The 20,460-nt window shown below is 42.6% G+C and overlaps 1 protein-coding gene across 10 annotated transcripts in view; it reads left to right on the plus strand.

Moving 5' to 3' along the window:
• HERC3 (HECT and RLD domain containing E3 ubiquitin protein ligase 3) overlaps positions 1 to 20,460 on the plus strand; it is a 130,508-nt gene that overhangs the window by 71,758 nt on the left and 38,290 nt on the right. For 5 of the 10 annotated variants that reach the window (XR_010840961.1, XM_059066832.2, XM_067035499.1 and 2 more), the window contains 3 exons: positions 17,697 to 17,720; positions 17,812 to 17,901; positions 19,140 to 19,310. Coding sequence is in view for 8 of the 10 variants with exons in the window: in XM_059066832.2 (XP_058922815.1) it covers positions 17,697 to 17,720; positions 17,812 to 17,901; positions 19,140 to 19,310 (285 nt within the window). In the remaining 2 variants the exon portion in view is untranslated. The remainder of the gene's footprint in view (positions 1 to 17,696; positions 17,721 to 17,811; positions 17,902 to 19,139; positions 19,311 to 20,460) is intronic. The other 5 variants (XR_010840962.1, XM_067035498.1, XM_067035500.1 and 2 more) reach the window with 3 other exon arrangements.

The raw sequence follows: 20,460 nt of genomic DNA on the forward strand, positions 1-20,460 counted from the left end.
TGCAGAGCACAGGCTCCGGACGCGCAGGCGCAGCGGCCATGGCTCACGGGCCCAGCCGCTCCGCGGCACGTGGGATCTTCCCGGACCGGGGCACGAACCCGCGTCCCCTGCATCGGCAGGCGGACTCTCAACCACTGCGCCACCAGGGAAGCCCTACCACAATTTTAAAGAGTCAAGACACATAAACTGTATTTCTGGCTTTTCCTGAAACTTGGGAGATCTGGCAGCATGACCTCTTTCCAGATGGCGCCGGCTGGCCGGGGTTCAGTGGGGGCTCTTCGGATGAGGCTGAGACGAGCCAGAGTCTCTGCCGCAGCTTGGTTTTGACACTGAGGAAAGGATAATTTACTAATTGTCTTCCCCTAGCAGCTAGCCGGCTTTAGTCATCATATGTCAGCTGCCTGGACCCTACAGGCTGCCTCTGACTTGCGGTTACGTGTGTGAAAATGTCACGTATCCCTGACCTGGTTCTCACTGTGCGTTAGAACTGCGGGTTGCTGCCTGCCGCCCTTGGCTTGGCTTCTCGGTTGGATTGTAGACTGGCCTGGGACGTATGCCAGGTTTTCTAGGGTCCCCCGTCTGTGGGTTACGTATACATTTGAGTGATGTCAGAAAACAGAGTGATTATTTGGTTGTTGTATGTAGTGAAGCCATGCTTAGCAGACACATGTGAGGAGAGTCCTTGCCAATTTAGCAGATTCATCACTGACATTTAGGCAGTATTTCCGTGTACCCTGTAGGGCTTTTGGAGGTCAGTAGTGGTTTCCAAAAGCAAGGCATTTAAATTGGTTTATTTAACTAAGGAAGATTTTTTTCTTTGTCAAATAACAGATGATCAATGCTAGACACAATATTGTGTTTTTAGTAAGACTTCTGATTACTTTAAAAGACCAAAATCCTTTTCAAAAAAGTGGATGAGGGCTTCCCTGGTGGCACAGTGGTTGAGAATCCGCCTGCCGATGCAGGAGACACGGGTTCGTGCCCTGGTCTGGGAAGATCCCACATGCCGCGGAGCAACTAAGCCCGTGAGCCATGGCCGCTGGGCCTGCGCGTCCGGAGCCTGTGCTCCGCAAAGGGAGAGGCCACAACAGTGAGAGGCCCGCATACCGAAAAAAAAAAAAAAAAAAGTGGATGAGTCTTCAAAACGGGTGTACATGGGAATTTAACATGGAGGCTAGCAGTGAATTCTGTTTTCATCCGCTGATTTAGAAATTGTAAAAAGATAAGCCTCTCTGTTTTATCAGTTTGTGAATACTCTTTGAATCATAAAATGTTAAGAGCTGAAGTAAGTCTTATGAATTATTTAGCCAACTGCTTTGTTTCTAGGTGAGAAATTGGAGGCCCAGAGAATCTAAACAATTTTTCCACCGATTCAATTAGCTTAAAAGCCAATTTTTCTGACTTCTAGTCTACCCTTTCTTGCTGCTGAATAAAATAATTCTAATGAGCCCTAATTCTTTTAGACCCTGAAAAAGAAGTTGGCTGGTGTTAAAATATAGTTTACCATGACTGTGGTCTCTGAATGGAGATACTTAAGTGAGCAGCTTTTATAGTTCCTTTCTCTTAACATTTGATAAGCAAATGTAAGTCTTAAATATCAGCTGCTCATCTCCTCTTCAAAAATTAGTTATTATAGAAAGATAGAAAATTAGGTGAAATCACTGTGTGACCCTTTGTGATTTCTGTGGCATTTTTTTCTGTTATACAGTGCTATTAGAAATTAAAGTTTATATTTCTTCATATCTTGGATTTTAACCTAAAATGCTGAAGCTATTTCATATATTGATTCACGGTTTTTTGACTATTTTTTTTCGAGGTATAATTGACATGTAACATTGTATTAGTTTCAGGTGTATAACGTAATGACTCGATACTTACATACACTGTGAAATGATCACCGCAATAAGTCTCGTCACTGTCTGTCACCACACAGTTAAAATTTTGTTTTTCTTGTGATGAGAACTTGTAAGATTTACTCTCTGAGCAGCTTTAGGGACTAAAATATGCAATGCAGTTTTACTGTCTGTAGTCTCTATGCTGTGCATTAATCACTGTGACTTATTTATTTTATAACTGCAAGTTTGTACCTTTGACCACCCTCTTCACGCATTTTACCCACCCGCTCTCCCCTCTCCCCTCTGGCAACCGCTAAACTGTCTCTTTATCTATGAGCTTGTTGTTGCTTTGCTTTGCTTTGCTTTGCTTTGTTTGTTTAGATCCCAAGTATAAGTGAAATAATACAGCATTTGTCTTTCCTTGTCTGACTTACTGCAGTTAGCAATAGTGCCTTCAAGGGCCATCCAGGTTGTTGAAAATGGCAAGATTCCATTTTTTTTTTAATGTCTGCGTGTTACCGAGCCAAACTCGGGTCCCTTTGCCTGCACTCAGTAAAGCCAATTTCTGACACCGGGTCGTGGGAAGGAGAGTGCAGCGTTCACTGCAGGGAACCAAGCAAGGGGTCCAGGGAAGCTAGTGTTCCAAGCACCTGAACTCCCCGGTGGGTTTCAGGAAAGTGTTTTTAGAGGCCAGGCGAGGGAGGGGAGTCGCAGAGTGTGTCATCTGCCTGTGCACAAGTCTCTGGTTGATGGTGAGGTGACAGGGCAGTGTCACGTTATCAGTCCTCAGGCTCCAGTAGGTCTGGGGGCTGTGTGCTCCTGGTCATCGGGTAGGCAGTTTCTTCCATTTGGTGGTGGTTTTAGCATCTGCAAGACAACTCGGGAAATGCGCATCCGGCACTGCTGTTAACTAGGTCCTTCAGAGAGGAGCCGCAGCAGAGGGGAGGCGGGAGGGGTCCGTCCTGGCCTGCTCGGTTACAGGAGTGCTGTTCCACTGTGTGTGTATATACGCCATCTTCTTTATCCATTCAGCCATCTGTGGACCCTTCGGTTGTTTCCATATCTTGGCTAATGTAAATAAGGCTGCTGTGGATATGGGGGTACATAAATCTTTTCGAATTAGTGTTTGTGTATTCTTTGGATAAAAATACCCAGAAGTGGGACTGCTGGATCATATGGTGCGGGAGTCCAGCTCCTGCAGGTCCAGGAATACCCGCGGGACGGAGAGCGTCGGCGAGGGGAGGTTAAATAAATCAGTAACACTGTGTACATGCAAGCATGGTCTCCTCTTTTATTTTCTCACAGTCAGGTTTTTATACCCTAAGTGATTACATCATCAGGTGCTTAGCTAAAACCTCAGAAGATATTTATAATAGATCGTACCTAATATTTCTAGATGTACTTTAAAAATAATTCTAAAGGTTCTCAAAACATCATTGTTTTTTCTTAGAGTAGGTTCAATCCGTACTAACAACAAAGCCAAGCTAATATGTAACAAGCCATTAAAAGAAACTATGGAGGAGGATGTTTCCTGAACTTTCCCTGTGTGTCCCAGAGGTCCGCATGGACAAGTCTTAACAATGTACCCCTAAATCATCTACGATATAGTTCACAATTTAATCTATCACTGTGTTCCTCTGGGCAAGAAGCCTTGTCTGAATGGACCAGTCAACAATTCCGATGTTAGCAGTTGACTGTGTATGATTAATTTATCCTTATACCAGAACCAACAATACCCGTAATCATTTATTACTCCCATGTAGGGCCATTGTTTTTTTTTTATTATTGGTGTTTTCCATAGAAACAACCCTGCATTTCCAGGTCGTTTGTTTTTCTCCCACCAAGCCAGGGGCTGTTGTTAAAAAGTCCCAATTCGTAGGTCTTGGTTTGGGAGGGGGAAGAGGTTGAGCTGGGGACGGGGGGCAGATCCCCATGTACTTTTTCAAGGCAGAAGCACAGAATTACAAAGGAGCTCAGAAGAGATGTAGTCAGCTTGCTGGGCGCAGCACTGCCCTGCAGCACCATCTTGGATCGTTGTTCCATGACCCTGTCATGACGCAGAGGCTCCAGGTTGGCTTCCAACAATATGGTGGTTCTATTTTCAATTTTTTGAGGAACCTCCATACAATTTTCCATACTGGCTGCACCAGTTTAAACTCCCACCAACAGTGCACAGGGGTTCCCATTTCTCCACATCCTTGCCCACCCTTTGTTATTTTTTGTCTTTTTGATAATAGACATTCTGACAGGTGTGAGGTGAAACCTCACTGTGGTTTTGATTTGCATTTCCCTGATGATTAATGATGTTGAGCATCTTTTTTTTTTTTTTTTGCCGTACGCGGGCCTCTCACTGTCGCGGCCTCTCCCGTCGCGGAGCACAGGCTCCGGACGCGCAGGCTCAGCGGCCACGGCTCACGGGCCCAGCCGCTCCGCGGCACGTGCGATCCTCCCGGACCGGGGCACGAACCCGTGTCCCCTGCATCGGCAGGCTGACTCTCAACCGCTGCGCCACCAGGGAAGCCCGAGCATCTTTTCACGTGCCTGTTGGCAATGTGTATGTCGTCTTTGGAAGAGTGTCTATTGAAGTCCTCTGCCCATTTTTTAATTGGGTTGGTGGTTTTTTTTTTTTTTGATATTGAGTTGTATGAGTTCTTTATATGTTTTGGACATTAACCCCTCCCTTATCAGATATGTTGTTTGCAAATACCTCTCCCATTCTGTAGGCTGCCTTTTCATTTTGTTGATGGTTTCCTTTGCTCTGCAGAAGCTTTTTAGTTTGATGTACTTCCATTTGTTTATTTTTGCTTTTGTTGCCTTTGATTTTGAAGTTGGATCCAAAAAATCATTGCCAAGACTGATGTCAAGTTGCTTACTACTACCTACGTTTTCTTCTATGAGTTTTATGGTTTTAGATCTTACATTCAGGTCTTTAATCGGTTTTGAGTTAATTTTTATGTATGATAAGTAAGATAGTGGTCCAGTTTTATCCTTTTGTATGTGCCCGTCCAGTTTTCTCAACACCATTTATTGAAGAGACTGTCCTTTTCCCATTGTGTGATCTTGCCTCCTTTACATAAATTAATTGGCCATATATGCATGGGTTTATTTCTGAGCTTAACCACTTTTAAATGATAGTAATGAACAAAAAGTGGAATTTCCCCCAGCTTTACTGAGGGATAATTGACATTATTGTATATATTTAAAGTGTACAATATGATGATTTGATATACATTGTAAAGTGATTGCAAAGATCAAGTTAATTAACACATCCATTACCTCACATAGCTAACTTCTTTATTATGTGCTTTGAGAATGCTTAAGATGTGCTTTCATCAAGTTCCCAGTATTTTTTTTTTTTTTTTATTTGCGGTACGCGGGCCTCTCACCGCTGTGACCTCTCCCGTTGCGGAGCACAGGCTCCGGACGCGCAGGTGCAGCGGCCACGGCTCACGGGTTCCCGGATGTGGGATCCTCCCGGACCGGGGCACGAACCCGCGTCCCCCGCATCGGCAGGCGGACTCCCAACCACTGCGCCACCAGGGAAGCCCCAAGTTCCCAGTATTTAATACGGTGTTATTAACTATAGTCACCATGCTGTGCTTTAGCTCCTCAGAACTTACTTATAACTGAAAAGATTGTACCCTTTGACCTAGCTCTCCCCACCTCCTCCCCTGTCCCTGCCCTAGCCCCTGGCAACCACCATTATTCTGTTACCGTGAGATTGGCTTTCTTGTTTCTTTTAGGTTCCGCATTATAAATGATACCGCACAGTACTTGTCTCTCTCTGTCTGGCTTATCTCACTTAGTGTAAAATGCCCTTTAGTTGCACCCATGTTGTTGCAAATGGCAGGATTGCCTTCTCTTTTATGGGTGAATAATATTCCTCTGTGTGTGTGTGTCTGTCTGTGTGTCTGTCTGTCTCACACTATATGAGTTTTTATGTGTTAATTTTTTTGCCTTGGCAGTAGCCGAGGCAGTATAGCAGACAGTTCAGAGCACGTGCTTTAGTCAAAAAGAACTGGGTTCAGGTCTCAACTCCAGCCTACTACCTATGTGACCTTAGGCAAATTACTTAATTTCTATAAGCCTGGCATCCTCATTTATAAATGTGAATTATAACAGTACTGTAAGAATTAAATGGGAGAAACCGTGGAAAGGCCTTACTTGTCAAGAGTACCTCATGCCTGGCATATCATAAGCCCTAATAACTATTTTTCGGTACGCAGTCTTGGGCACCTAGTGTATGTCATGTGCCTGCTGCCACTGGGGTTGGAGACACGTACAGGACATGGTGGCTGCCTCTGGGGGGTGTTCAGTGTAGTGCAATTACAAAGGGACATAATACATATGGGCAAAGGGCTATGGTGTATAAACGCAACATTTTACAGTGCCTGCTTTCTGCTTATTTTATTATTATTATTATTTAACATCTTTACTGGAGTATAATTGCTTTACGATGGTGTGTTAGTTTCTGCTTTATAACAAACTGAACCAGCTATACATATACATATATCCCCATATCTCCTCCCTCTTGCATCTCGCTCCCACCCTCCCTATCCCACTCTCTAGGTGGTCACAAAGCACCGAGCTGATCTCCCTGTGCTCTGCGGCTGCTTCCCACTGGCTATCCACTCTACATTTGGTAGTGTATATATGTCCCTGCCACTTCCTTACTTCGTCCCAGCTTACCCTTCCCCCTCCCCGTATCCTCAAGTCCATTCTCTAGTAGGTCTGTGTTTTATTCCCGTCCTAGCCCTAGTCTCTTCACGACATTTTTTTTTTCTTAGATTCCATATATATGTGTTAGCATATGGTATTTGTTTTTCCCTTTATGATTTACTTCACTTTGTATGACAGACTCTAGGGTCCATCCACCTCACTACAAATAACTCAATTTCATTCCTTTTTATGGCTGAGTAATATTCCATTGTATATATGTGCCACATCTTCTTTATCCATTCACCTGTCGATGGACACTTAGGTGGCTTCCGAGTCTTGGCTGTTGTAAATAGAGCTGCAATGAACATTGTGGTACATGACTCTTTTTTTTTTTTTTTTTTTTTTTGTGATACGCGGGCCTCTCACTGCTGTGGCCTCTCCTGCTGCGGAGCACAGGCTCCGGACGCGCAGGCCCAGCGGCCATGGCTCACGGACCCAGCCGCTCGGCGGCATGTGGGATCTTCCCGGACCGGGGCACGAACCCGTGTCCCCTGCATCGGCAGGCGGACTCTCAACCACTGCGCCACCAGGGAAGCCCATGACTCTTTTTGAATTATGGTTTTCTCAGCGTATATGCCCAGGAGTGGGATTGCTGGGTTGTGTGGTAGTTCTGTTTGTAGTTTTTTAAGGAACCTCCATACTGTTCTCCATAGTGGCTGTATCAATTTACATTCCCACCAACAGTGCAAGAGGGTTCCCTTTTCTCCACACCCTCTCCAGCATTTATTGTTTCTAGATTTTTGGATGATGGCCATTCTGACCGGTGTGAGGTGATGTCTCATTGTAGTTTTGATTTGTATTTCTCTAATGATTAATGATGTTGAGCATCTTTTCATGTGCCTCTTGGCCATCTGTATATCTTCTTTGGAGAAATGTCTATTTAGGTCTTCTGCCCATTTTTGGATTGGGTTGTTTGTTTTTTTTGACATTGAGCTGCATGAGCTGCATTTCTATTTTAGAGATTAATCCTTTGTCAGTTACTTCGTTTGCAAATATTTTCTTCCATTCTGAGGGTTTTCTTTTCATCTTGTTTATGGTTTCCTTTGCTGTGCAAAAGCTTTTAAATTTCATTAGGTCCCATTTGTTTATTTTTGTTTTTATTTCCATTTCTCTAGGAGGTGGTTCAAAAAGGATCTTGCTGTGATTTATGTCATGGACTGTTCTGCCTATGTTTTCCTCTAAGAGTTTTATAGTGTCTGGCCTTACATTTAGGTCTATAATCCATTTTGAGTTTATTTTTGTGTATGGTATTAGGAAGTGTTCTAATTTCATTCTTTTCCATGTAGCTGTCCAGTTTTCCCAGCACCAGTTATTGAAGAGGCTGTCTTTTCTCCATTGTATATTCTTACCTCCTTTATCAAAAATAAGATGACCAGGGCTTCCCTGGTAGCGCAGTGGTTGAGAATCCGCCTGCCGATGCAGGGGACACGGGTTCGTGCCCCGGTCCGGGAAGATCCCACATGCCGCGGAGCGGCTGGGCGCATGAGCCTTGGCCGCTGAGCCTGCACGTCTGGAGCCTGTGCTCCGCAACGGGAGAGGCCACAACAGTGAGAGGCCCGTGTACCACAAAAAAAATAAAAATAAAAAATAAGATGACCATATGTGCATGGGTTTATCTGTGGGCTTTCTATCCTGTTCCATTCATCTATATTTCTGTTTTTGTGCCAGTACCATACTGTGTTGATTACTGTAGCTTTGTAGTTTAGTCTGAACTCAGGGAGCCTGGTTCCTCCAGCTCCGTTTTTCTTTCTCAAGATTTCTTTGGCTATTCGGGGTCTTTTGTGTTTCCATACAAACTGGGAAATTTTTTGTTCTAGTTCTGTGAAAAATGCCATTGGTAGTTTGATAGGGATTGCATTGAATCTGTAGATTGCTTTGGGTCGTATAGTCATTCTCACAATGTTGATTCTTCCAATCTGAGAACATGGTATATCTCCCCATCTGTTTGTATCATCTTTAATTTCTTTCATCAGTGTCTTATAGTGTTCTTCATGCAGGTCTTTTGTCTCCTTAGGTAGGTTTATTCCTAGGTATTTTATTCTTTTTGTTGCAGTGGTAAATGGGAGTGTTTCCTTAATTTCGCTTTCAGATTTTTCATCATTACTGTATAGGAATGCAAGAGATTTCTGTGCATTAATTTTGTATCATGCTACTTTACCAAATTCATTGATTAGCTCTAGTGGTTTTCTGGTAGCATCTTTAGTCTTCTCCATGTATAGTATCATGTCATCTGCAAAGAGTGACAGCTTTACTTCTTTCTTTCCAATTTGGATTCCTTTTATTTCTTTTTCTTTTCTGATTGCTGTGGCTAAAACTTCCAAAACTATGTTGAATAATAGTGGTGAGAGCGGACAACCTTGTCTTCTTCTGATCTTAGAGGAAATGATTTCAGTTTTTCACCATTGAGAATGATGTTGGCTGTGGGTTTGTCACATATGGCCTTTATTATGTTGAGGTTAAGTTCCCTCTGTGCCTACTTTCTAGAGGGTTTTTAACATAAATGGGTGTTGAATTTTGTCAAAAGTTTTCTCTGCATCTATTGATATGATCATATGGTTTTTCTCCTTCAGTTTGTTAATATGGTGTATCACATTGATTGATTTGCATATATGGAAGAATCCTTGCATTCCTGGGATAAACCCCACTTGATCATGGTGTATGATCCTTTTAATGTGCCGTTGGATTCTGTTTGCTAGTATTTTGTTGAGGATTTTTGCATCTATGTTCATCAGTGGTATTGGTCTGTAGTTTTATTTCTTTGTGACATCTTTGTCTGGTTTTGGTATCAGGGTGATGGTGGCCTTGTAGAATGAGTGGGAGTGTTCCTCCCTCTGCTATCTGTTGGAAGAGTTTGCGGAGGATAGGTGTTAGCTTTTCTCTAAATGTTTGGTAGAATTCGTCTGTGAAGCCATCCAATTCTGGGCTTTTGTTTGTTGGAAGATTGTTAATCACAGTCTCAATTTCAGTGCTTGTGATTGGTCTGTTTATATCTTCTATTTCTTCCTGGTTCAGTCTCGGAATGTTGTGCTTTTCTAAGCATTTGTCCATTTCTTCCAGGTTGTCCATTTTATGGGCATATAGTTGTTTGTAGTAATCTCTCATGATCCTTTGTATTTCTGCACTGTCAGTTGTTACTTCTCCTTTTTCATTTCTAATTCTATTGATTTGAGTCTTTTCCCTTTTTTTCTTGATGAGGCTGGCTAATGGTTTATCAATTTTATCTTCTCAAAGAACCAGCTTTTAATTTTATTGATCATTGCTACTGTTTCCTTCATTTCTTTTTCTTTTATTTCTGATCTGATGTTTATGATTTCTTTCCTTCTGCTAACTTTGGGGGGTTTTTTGTGCTTCTTTCTGTAATTGCTTTAGATGTAAGGTTAGGTTGTTCATTTGCGATGTTTCTTGTTTCTTGAGGAAGGATTGTATTGCTCTAAACTTCCCTCTTAGAACTGCTTTTGCTGTATCCCATAGGTTTTGGGTTGTCGTGTTTTCATTGTCATTTGTTTCTAGGTATTTTTGATTTCCTCTTTGATTTCTTCAGTGATCTCTTGGTTATTAAGTAGTGTGTTGTTTAGCCTCCATGTGTTTGTATTTCTTACAGATTTTTTCCTGTAATTGATATCTAGTCTCATAGCGTTGTGGTCGGAAAAGATGCTCATAAGATTTCAATTTTCTTAAATTTACTAAGGCTTGATTTGTGACCCAAGATATGACCTATCCTGGAAAATGTTCCATGAACACTTGAGAGGAAGGTGTATTCTGTTGTTTTGGCATGGAATGTCCTATAAATATCAATTAAGTCCATCTGGTTTAATGTATCATGTAAAGCTGATGTTTCCTTTTTTCTTTTCATTTTGGATGATCTGTCCTTGGAAAGTGGGGTGTTAAAGTCCCCTACTATGATTGTATTATTGTCAATTTCCCCTTTTATGGCTGTTAGCATTTGCCTTATGTTTTGAGGTGCTCTATGTTAGGTTCATAAATATTTACACTTGTTATATTTTCTTGGACTGATCTCTTGATCATTATGTAGTGTCCTTCTTTGTCTCTTGTAACAGTCTTTATTTTAAAGTACATTTTGTCTGATATGACAATTGCTACACCAGCTTTCTTTTGATTTCCATTTACGTGGAATATCTTTTTCCATCCCCTGACTTTCAGTCTGTATATGTCCCTAGGTCTGAAGTGGGTCTCATGTAGACAGCATGTATGTGGATCTTGTTTTTGTATCCCTTCAGCCATTCTGCATCTTTTGGTTGGACCATTTAATCCATTTACATTTAATGTTATTATCGATACGTATGTTCCTATTACCATTTTCTTAATTGTTTTTGGTTTGTTATTGTAGGTCTTTTCCTTCTCTTGTGTCTCCTGCCTAGAGAAATTATTTTAGCATTTGTTGTAAAGCTTGTTTGGCGGTGCTGAATTCTCTTAGCTTTTGCTTGTCTGTAAAGGTTTTAATGTCTCCACTGAATCTGAATGGGATCCTTGCTGGGTAGAGTAATCTTGGTTGTAGGTTTTTCCCTTTCATCACTTTAAATATGTCCTGCCACTCCCTTCTGGCTTGCAGAGTTTCTGCTGAAAGATCAGCTCTTTATCATATGGGGATTCCCTTGTATGTTATTTGTTGTTTTTTCCCTTGCTACTTTTAATATGTTTTCTTTGTATTTAATTTTTGACAGTTTGATTAATGTGTCTTGGTGTGTTTCTCCTTGGATTTGTCCTGTATGGGACTCTCTGTGCTTCCTAGACTAGATTGGCTATTTCCTTTGCCATATTAGGGAAGTTTTCAACTATAATCTCTACAAATATTTTCTCAGTCCCTTTCTTTTTCTCTTCTTCTTGGGACCCCTATAATTCAAATGTTGGTGCGTTCAGTGTTGAACCAGTGGTTTCTGAGGCTGTCCTCAATTCTTTTCATTCTTTTTCTTTATTCTGCTCTGCAGTAGTTATTTCCACTATTTTATCTTCCAGGTCACTTATCCATCCTTCTGCCTCAGTTATTCTGCTATTGATTCCTTGTAGAGAATTTTAAATTTCATTTATTGTGTTGTTTTATCGTTCTTTGTTTGTTCTTTAGCTCTTCTACGTCCTTGTTAAACGTTTCTTGTATTTCCTCCGTTCCATTTCCAAGATTTTGGATCATATTTAGTATCATTACTTTGAATTCTTTTTCAGGTAGACTGCCTATTTCCTCTTCATTTGTTTGGTCTGGTAGGTTTTTATCTTGCTCTTTCATCCTCTGTGTGTTTTTCTGTCTTCTCATTTTGCTTATCTTACTGTGTTTGGGGTCTCCTTTTTGCAGGCTGCAGGTTGGTAGTTCCCATTGTTTTTGGTTTCTGCCCCCAGCGGCCAAGGTTCATTCAGTGGGTTGTGTAAGCTTCCTGGTGGAGGACAGTGGTGCCTGTGTTCTGGTGGATGAGGCTGGATCTAGTCCTTCTGTTGGGCAGGACCACATCTGGTGGTGTATTTTGGGGCGTCTGTGGCCTTATGATTTTAGGTAGCATCTCTGCTAATGGGTGGGGTTGTGTTCATGTCTTGCTAGTTGTTTGGCATAGCGTGTCCAGCACTGTAGCTTGCTGGTTGTTGAGTGGAGCTGAGTCTTGGCGTTGAGATGGAGATCTCTGGGAGAGCTTTCACTGTTTGATATTACGTGGAGCCGGGAGGTCTCTGGTGGACCAGTGTCCTGAACTCGGCTCTCCCACCTCAGAGGCACAGGCCTGATGCCTGGCGGAGCACCAAGAGCCTGTCAGCCACATGGCCAGGTACGTGGGGAGTTTCTTGCCTTTTGGGAGGCCTGAGGTCTTCTGCCAGCGTTCAGTAGGTGTCTGTAGGAGTTGTTCCACATGTAGATGTGTTTCTGATGTATCTGTGGGGAGGAAGGTGATCTCTGCATCTTACTCCTCCGCCATCTTGAAGGTGCCCCCTCAGCTTATTTTAAAGAAGAGGTGGTAGTGGCTTATTTATTTCTGTTTATTAACTGCCATCATCTACACTTGAAAAACAAATAGCACACAGAGTGAGTGACTTGTGGGCCCCATAGAGGGCCTCACAATTGAGAAAGTGAGTGATACAAAGAAAATGCTTCTTTGTAAAGCAGCCATACTCCAATAAAAATTAATTGAGAAAAAAACAGAGAGAGAAAAAAGAAAAGGCTTCAAAAATAAAGACTGGAGTCAACCTGACATCAGCTGTCTGTGTCATCCGGGGCTGTGTCTGGCTCCGGGTGGCAGCATTGTGCGTGGTGAGATGAGGCGGCTGTGTGTGCCTCAGTGTTCAGCGATGCCGGGAGCCAGATGTGCCACGGAGGGTACAGGAAGACGTGGTGGCAGGCTGGCCCGAAGGCAGGGGCTCCTGGGTTTGCTCCTGGGTGTTTGTGTGATGCCTCTTGTCCCCAGTCACAGCCACATTTAGGAAATGTTGACTTGGAATGAAAAGAAAGAAAAGAGAAGAAAAAGATTTTCCCAATTCCCCGGTTCTCTAGTTCTGTACCATGTACTTATTCATTGCTTCTATGTCACATCCTTTAAAAAAATGAACGAAGGTTACAGGGCAGCCCCGTTTCAAGCAGGAACACTTGAAATGGGATCCATCAGTAGTACTTTGCTAGTTATAGGTTGTGAGACTCACTTTTGCGGAATGGATGGCCCAGGGACAAAACAGCCTCTCAGGAGGGGATCACATATCTTACCAGTTCATATACATCCTTCTAGGTTAGGGAGAGCAGTCAGGAAGCAGAATCATAATACTGCTGTTTCAGTGTTTTGTTCTCATAGTATGGAAATGCCCGCACTCATACCATTTCTAAAGTATTCAGCATCTGCAAAATAAAAATCAGTGAAATTATTATATTTCAAGTACAAAAACTCATAGACTTGTAAAAAAATTTGTGGACATGAAAGTAGACTTTCATTTAGGTCTGCTGCTGCTTTTGACTGAATAAATACCCTTCCCTTCTTCACCTTCCTTAGAGCTGCCACCTCAGCCCGCCCCCAGGTGAGGGTCTTGTGGACCCACCAACTCTCTGACCTGGGCTCTGGTTCCCAGCAATAGTTTCTTCCCAGCCAGCTTACCCAACTGAAAGCACGGTGACCCTGCCCTCCGGAAGAGAGATCAGCCTACCTCCAAAACTGGGCTCTTTCGGGGGGCGGGCAGGGGGCGATGGGCGGGACTAGGAGCTGCAGAAGGCGGGCATTAAAGGGGTCTGGGAGGGCTTGTGGTGGGGCTCGCAGGGAGAGGGTGGTAGGAGAGAGTAGGAGAACGGGAGTGGGACTGGAGAGAGTCAAGAAATACAGAAAAAGCTGCTGATTGAGGTCTGAAATAACTCTATCACACCAATAAAAATACTAGTATTTAAAAATACCACATACGGGCTTCCCTGGTGGCGCAGTGGTTAAGAATCCACCTGCCAGTGTAGGGGACACGGGTGCGATCCCTGGCCCGGGAGGATCCCACATGCTGCGGAGCAACTAAACCCATGCGCCACAACTACTGAGCCTGCGCTCCAGAGTCTGCAAGCCACAACTGCTGAGCCCACGCGCCACAACTGCTGACACATGCATGCTTTAGGGTCTGTGTGCCGCGACTACTGAGCCCGCGAGCCACAACTACTGAAGCCTGAGCCCGTGCTCCACAACAAGAGAAGCCACAGCAATGAGAAGCCCGCACACCGCAGTGAAGTGTAGCCCCTGCTCGCCGCAACTAGAGAAAGCCTGCGCACAGCAACGAATACTCAATGCAGCCAAAAATAACAAATAAATAAATAATAAATAAATGTGTAAAAATACTAGATATAGTTGTCCCTCAGTATCAACAGGGATTGGTTCCAGGAGCCCCCATCCCCATACCATGCTCAAGTCCCTCATATAAAATGTCGTATTATTTGCATATAACCTGAGCACATCCTGCCATAGACTTTAAATCATCTCTCGATTACTTATACTACATAATACAGTGTAAATGCTATGTAAATAGTTGCCGGTGTGTGGCAAATTCAAGTTTTGCTTTCTGGAACCTTCTGGAATTGTCTTTTTTTTTTTTCCCCCCCTGCATATTTTCCATCTGAGGTTGGTTGAATCTGCAGATGTGGAACCGTGGATAAGGAGGGCCGACTGTATACTGCCAGTGCTGTAAAGCCAACAACTGTTTTTAGAGTAACTGTTTTCACTTCTCCCATAGTCACTTTTAATTTGAAGTGTTCAAAACTTTATCTTGCTTTATAGACCAACACACATGGTAAAGATCTTTCTTTTGCCTTGACAATAGGCAAATAATGCTTAGAATAAAATCTCTTCTGAGGGGAGGTTAGAAAATTCTGAATATTGGTTTAAACACACTTTCCCAACACACTTATTCCAAGAGATACTTGTACCCGTTGTAGGTACCTAGTGCTGTTTTATGGTGTGTGTGTGTGTCTATTTTCGTGATTTCAATTCCAAAATTCAAAGTACTTAGAGGAGTAGGCATGAGAATGAATCAAGTCACTCTGGGTTCTGCGTGCAGGATTTCATACCTCGTCTCCCTGGACTGGAATCCTTTGTCTGATTAGTGTTTCTCAGGCTAGGGAAATGTTCCAAGATCCCTGAAGGAACATGTTTCTAAAGAATAAACAAGGGGAATTTTAATTAAAACTGCTTTTCAATGACTTCATTGAAATATACACAAATACAAAAGGAGGTAGGTATACCCTTCTTAGTCATATAGCATTTAAATGTTATAAACCAAAGCAAATTTACAGATTAGATATTAACAAAACTCTAAAATCAGTAAAACACAAATTAGCCTCATGGATTTAACACGATGAGCAAGAATGCCTTACTGAAGCCAAACCCCACTTGCATTGGGATCAGGACTAGGCCTGGGGACTTGAGTTCTGCAGCTTGTTCTGTACACCCAGGGACGGCTCAGCTCTCTTTTGTCCTCAGCTGCTATTAAACCTTCATTCACGCAGGGAGCCAGGACTGCAGTGGCCTTTTCCTGGGCACAAATGCATCACTTACAAAGGAAGATTGCTCTTCTTCTTTCTTATTACCCTTGGACAATTCAGTATAACATGGCACCAGTGCAATCATTAAAATAAATGCAAAGTATATGGTAACACGTCATTATAAAGAGGTCATTCAGAATGTGTTTTTATTTTGTTTAGGATAGCATTAAAAAAACCCACAAAATTTTAAAAATGCTTAGTGCACTTTCAGATCTCTGGGAATAAATCCATGGTTTTCTGTTTGAGAAATACTGCTACAGGTCAACATGATCTGTACCGTTGATTTTTTTTGTTTCTTTCTGTTAGGTTATGTAGCAAACATCATTCATTAACTTAACAAAACCTTTCAGGAGAGAGTTCCTTTTTTCTCCTGATAAATGAAACTGACATACCTCTTAGATATGTTTGTGGTTGTATTTATTTATAGGCATACCTTGGAGAAACTGTGGGTTTGGTTCCAGGCCACTGCAATAAAGCCAATATCACACTAAAGCAAGTCACACAAATTTTTTGGTTTCCCAGTGCCTATAAGTTATGTTTATATTATACTGTAGTCTATCAAGTGTGCAATAGTAGCATGTTTAAAAAGCAATGAATGTACAAACCTTAATTAAAAACGGCTTTATTGCTAAAAAGTGTCAGCTGTCATTTTGGCCTTCAACCAGTCTCAATCTTTTTGCAGTGGTAAACATCAGCGATCACTGATCACAGGTCACCATGACAAATAAGAAAGAGAAACTTTGAAATATTGTGAGAATTACCAAAATGTGACACAGAGACATGAAGTGAGCAAATGCTGTTGGAAAAATGGAGCCTATAGTCTTGAGAGACTCAGGGTTGCCACAAAATTCAGTGTGCAGGGAGTGGGGGGAGGGTGGGAGGAATTGGGAGATTAGGTTTGATAAAAATATACTGACCACCATGCGTGAAACAGGTACCTAGCGGGAACCTGCTGTAGGGAGCTCAGCTCGGTGCTCTGTGATGGCCTAGATGTTGGTAGAAGGGGAGGAGGGAGGTCCGAGAGGGAGGTGGGGATATAGGTATACATACAGCTGATTTACTTCCCTGTACAGCAGAAACTCACACAACATTGTAAAGCAGTTACACTCCAATAAAAAAATAAATAACGTAAAAAACCCCCAATTTTTTTAAAAGCAGCATCTGTGAAACACAAGAAAACGAGGTATGTCTGTATTGTTACTCCCCTCCTCAAAAGTTTATTCAGATTTATTCACATATTGATGGAGTGTGTCTTCTGTAGGCCAGGCATTGGTCTAAGTGCCTAGTCAGGGACAGCTTTCTAAATATCTTTTTTAAAAAAATTAATTTATTTATGGCCGCGTTGGGTCTTCGTTGCTGCGCGCAGGCTTTTCTCTAGTTGCGGCGAGTGGGGGCTGCTCTTCGTTGCGGTGCACGGGCTTCTCATTGTGGTGGCTTCTCTTGTTGCAGAGCACAGGCTCTAGGCGTGCAGGCTTCAGTAGTTGTGGCATGTGGGCTCAGTAGTTGTGGCCCGCGGACTCTAGAGCGCAGGCTCAGTAGCTGTGGCGCACGGGCTTAGTTGCTCTGCGGCATGTGGGATCTTCCCGGACCAGGACTTGAACCCGTGTCCCCTGAATTGGCCGGCAGATTCTTAACCACTGCGCCACCAGGGAAGCCCCCAGGAACGGCTTTCTAAATATTTGGTTTCTTCCAAGAGGATCTGTGTGTGTGTGTGTGTGTGTGTGTGTGTGTGTGTGTGTGTGTGTGTGTGTGTGTGTAAAAGGGAGACTTAACATGTGGACAGATGAAATTTGCGTTATCCACTTTACCCAACGAAATTAACCTCTGAAGTCATGGTTGTAAAGCTCCTGTCTTGGAATTAGGTTTCTTATAAATGAGAGTTCTATTAATACTGTGAATTATGGGGTTAGTGAAATGGTTTGTAAAGGTCCTTAAAATTTTTTTTAATTGTTTTTAGTGTTCTTCTCAGTCTGTATTCATCAAAACAACTAGTCTGTTCCGTCAAAACTCCAGTCAGCTATTCACATGGTGTTAGTTCCATGGCCAAATGGTCAGATAGGTTATCTGTTTTGTTATTTGTTTTGTTATTTGTGGGAGGCAGAAAGTTCAAGTTTTGTAATCCAACTAAGAGACTTTTTATTTTTCTTTATACACAGAAGGCTAGACCATCTATAATGCAGGTAAATGACTCTGTAAAATTTATTTATGTATTTTTCCAGCAGTATTCTCTGTGGGATACAATAATATTACCAATAATATGTTTTCTTCTAGGATGCTGTAACACTTTGTTCCTACCCTTTCATCTTTGATGCCCAAGCCAAGACCAAAATGTTACAGACCGATGCTGAACTGCAGATGCAGGTATAGCATATTTTAAACCTTACTTTCTCTTCTTACGGGCTTCTTTCATCTTATACCTTCAGTTGTAATTTTTCCTAATAGGAGAAAGTTGATTTGGATGAAGTTCCATTGTAACTTTTAGAGATGTTAGAAAAATTTTCAGGAGTTTTATATTGAATATAACACGTGTACATGAATGCACATCTACATAAACAGGGGGGTGGCAAGTGTCTTCATAAAGGGCCATATAGTAAATATGTGTCTTTGTGGGCCGTACCGTTGTCTCAAGTATTGAGCTCTGTCGTAGCATGAAATTTGAATTTTATATAATTTTCACATGTAGTGAAATATTTTTCTTCTGAATTTTAAAAAATTATTTTAAAATGTAAAAACTACTGTTAGCTCAAGAGCTGTACAAAAGCAGGCAGCAGGCTGGATTCCGTCCTTGGGCCATTGTTTGCTGACCCCTGATAGATAATTAAATGGAGCTTGACAGTTCTTTATTGAGCAAAAACTCAAGTTATAGAGATTGGTTTAATTTATCTTAAACACCTATTTTTATCCTAAAATATAATTGGTTTTGACAAGCCTACAAAGACATCTGTGAATTAGCAATCCAGATCTAGCGATTCCCATCGTTGGTGGATATATAACTTCATTCGTCTCCCTCTCCCTTTCGCCATCTGTCTGTCTCTCTCTAGCTCTTATCTCTCTCTCTCTTCCTCTCTCTCTCTCTCTCTCTCTCTATATATATATATATACATACATATGTTTTCACAGTGATATATCCATGATATTGACCATTTAAAGGTTTTCCAGAGAAAATGGACATTTTTCAAAGACTAAACGCCATTTAGCAAGGGGTTATTAGGTTTCTTTTCCTGCCACTTTGAAAGTCATAGTTTCTACCCCCTGTCCATCATCCCTTTCTTCTGCTAAGATATTATTTCAGTCTTAATCAGCTTAGTCTAAATCAATTTCCTGGAATGAGTTATGCGTCATATGGTTTATAATGTGTTTCAGTTCATCTCTTTGGGTTCAGATTAGAAAGATTTGTGTGTTTTGTAAACATGAGTAGCTGAGGAAATCCACTGGAAAAGTCAGGAGGAAAATAAAGACCAAAGTGGAGCTGCAGGCAGCCTGGCCCCGACCCCTCCTCCCCCCCCGCCCCCCGGTCCACAGGCGGGGCTGGCTGCCGTCCGCACTCACAGGCGAGCTCCGAGCCGCTGCTAACTGTGCTCTTGGACGTGCCGTTCCAGGTGGCGGTCAACGGGGCCAACCTGCAGAACGTCTTCATGCTTCTCACCTTGGAGCCTCTGCTGGCCAGAAGCCCCTTCCTGGTCCTTCACGTTCGCAGGAGCAGCCTTGTTGGAGATGCCCTGCGAGAGCTGAGCATTCATTCTGATGTCGATTTGAAAAAGCCTCTCAAAGTGAGCCCTTCCGTGTATCCCTCTAAGTACCTTCCTGGGTTTTCTTGAAGCAGTCTCGTTGAAGCAGCGAAGATTTCATTAAAATCGTGGAGTACAGCCATTCATTATTTCTTTCATTCATTGTACAAGCATTCACTCACTTCCTTCTGTCCAGTCACCAAACAGAACGTCTCGGCGTGACATCAGATAAAAATGCCAGTGGATTACTTGAGGGGAACGTAGGGCCTTTTTTATCTGCTCTCTTCAGTTTACCTGCTCCAGCTCTACCAAAACCAAGCGAACAACAGCACTACTGAAGCTTCAGCTAGGTAAAACGACCAAGCCAGCATCTAGGAAGTCTTTGGATGTCAAAGATTTAAGAGAAAGAAGGTTTAAAAAAAAAAAAAAAAAAGAGAGAGAGAACGGAAAGGTAGTGAAATTGTCTGGGCAGCTGGTGGCCTGTTATGATAGACCCTCTCAGTACTTGGAAATGATTCACTTAAGAAGTTATCTTTCCTCCTAGATTAGGCATGTGTGTGTCACCACTTAGTGTATCCCCAGGGCTTAGCACAGTGCTTGGTACGCAGTAGCTGGTCAGTAAATATTTCGTGAAGTATTGAAGTTTTAAGTGATTTACCTTTCCCTTCAGAAGACTTTCCTAACTCGACTTCCAATCCTGTTGTAAATTCCAGTTTCTGAAATGTAATAGGCAAGAAACTGACCGTCTCCATGGTACTGTCACCCTTTTAAAATTTTCCAGTAAGTAGTATCAGGCCCCTCACTCGGCCTGGGAGTTCTCCCTAGAACTTCTGGGTGAGGTTTCTGATGTTGCAAAGAGAGGGCGCTTTCTTTGCCCCTTGTTTTCAAGCAGTAATTCAGATGGGACAGTTCTCGCTTGGTAGCATGTTTGAGTTTAGTCTTCTGCTGGCAGCCATATAATCGGAGACCTTTACTCTCCTCCTGCGCTAGGCAACCTTGACCACAGGCACCGCGACGAGCTTGCTTTTTCTTTTTGGCTGCGCCGTGCAGCGTGCAGGATCGTAGGTCCCTGTCCCCTGATCAGACCCGTGGCCCCAGCACTGGAAGCACGGAGTCTCAACCACTGGACCACCAGGGGGACCTGAGCCCTTACCAGTGAAGTGGGGATGATGATAGTAATTCCAGTGTGTAA

Source organism: Kogia breviceps, chromosome 6, assembly GCF_026419965.1.
Source record: "Kogia breviceps isolate mKogBre1 chromosome 6, mKogBre1 haplotype 1, whole genome shotgun sequence".
NCBI classification, from domain to species: Eukaryota; Metazoa; Chordata; class Mammalia; order Artiodactyla; family Physeteridae; genus Kogia; species Kogia breviceps.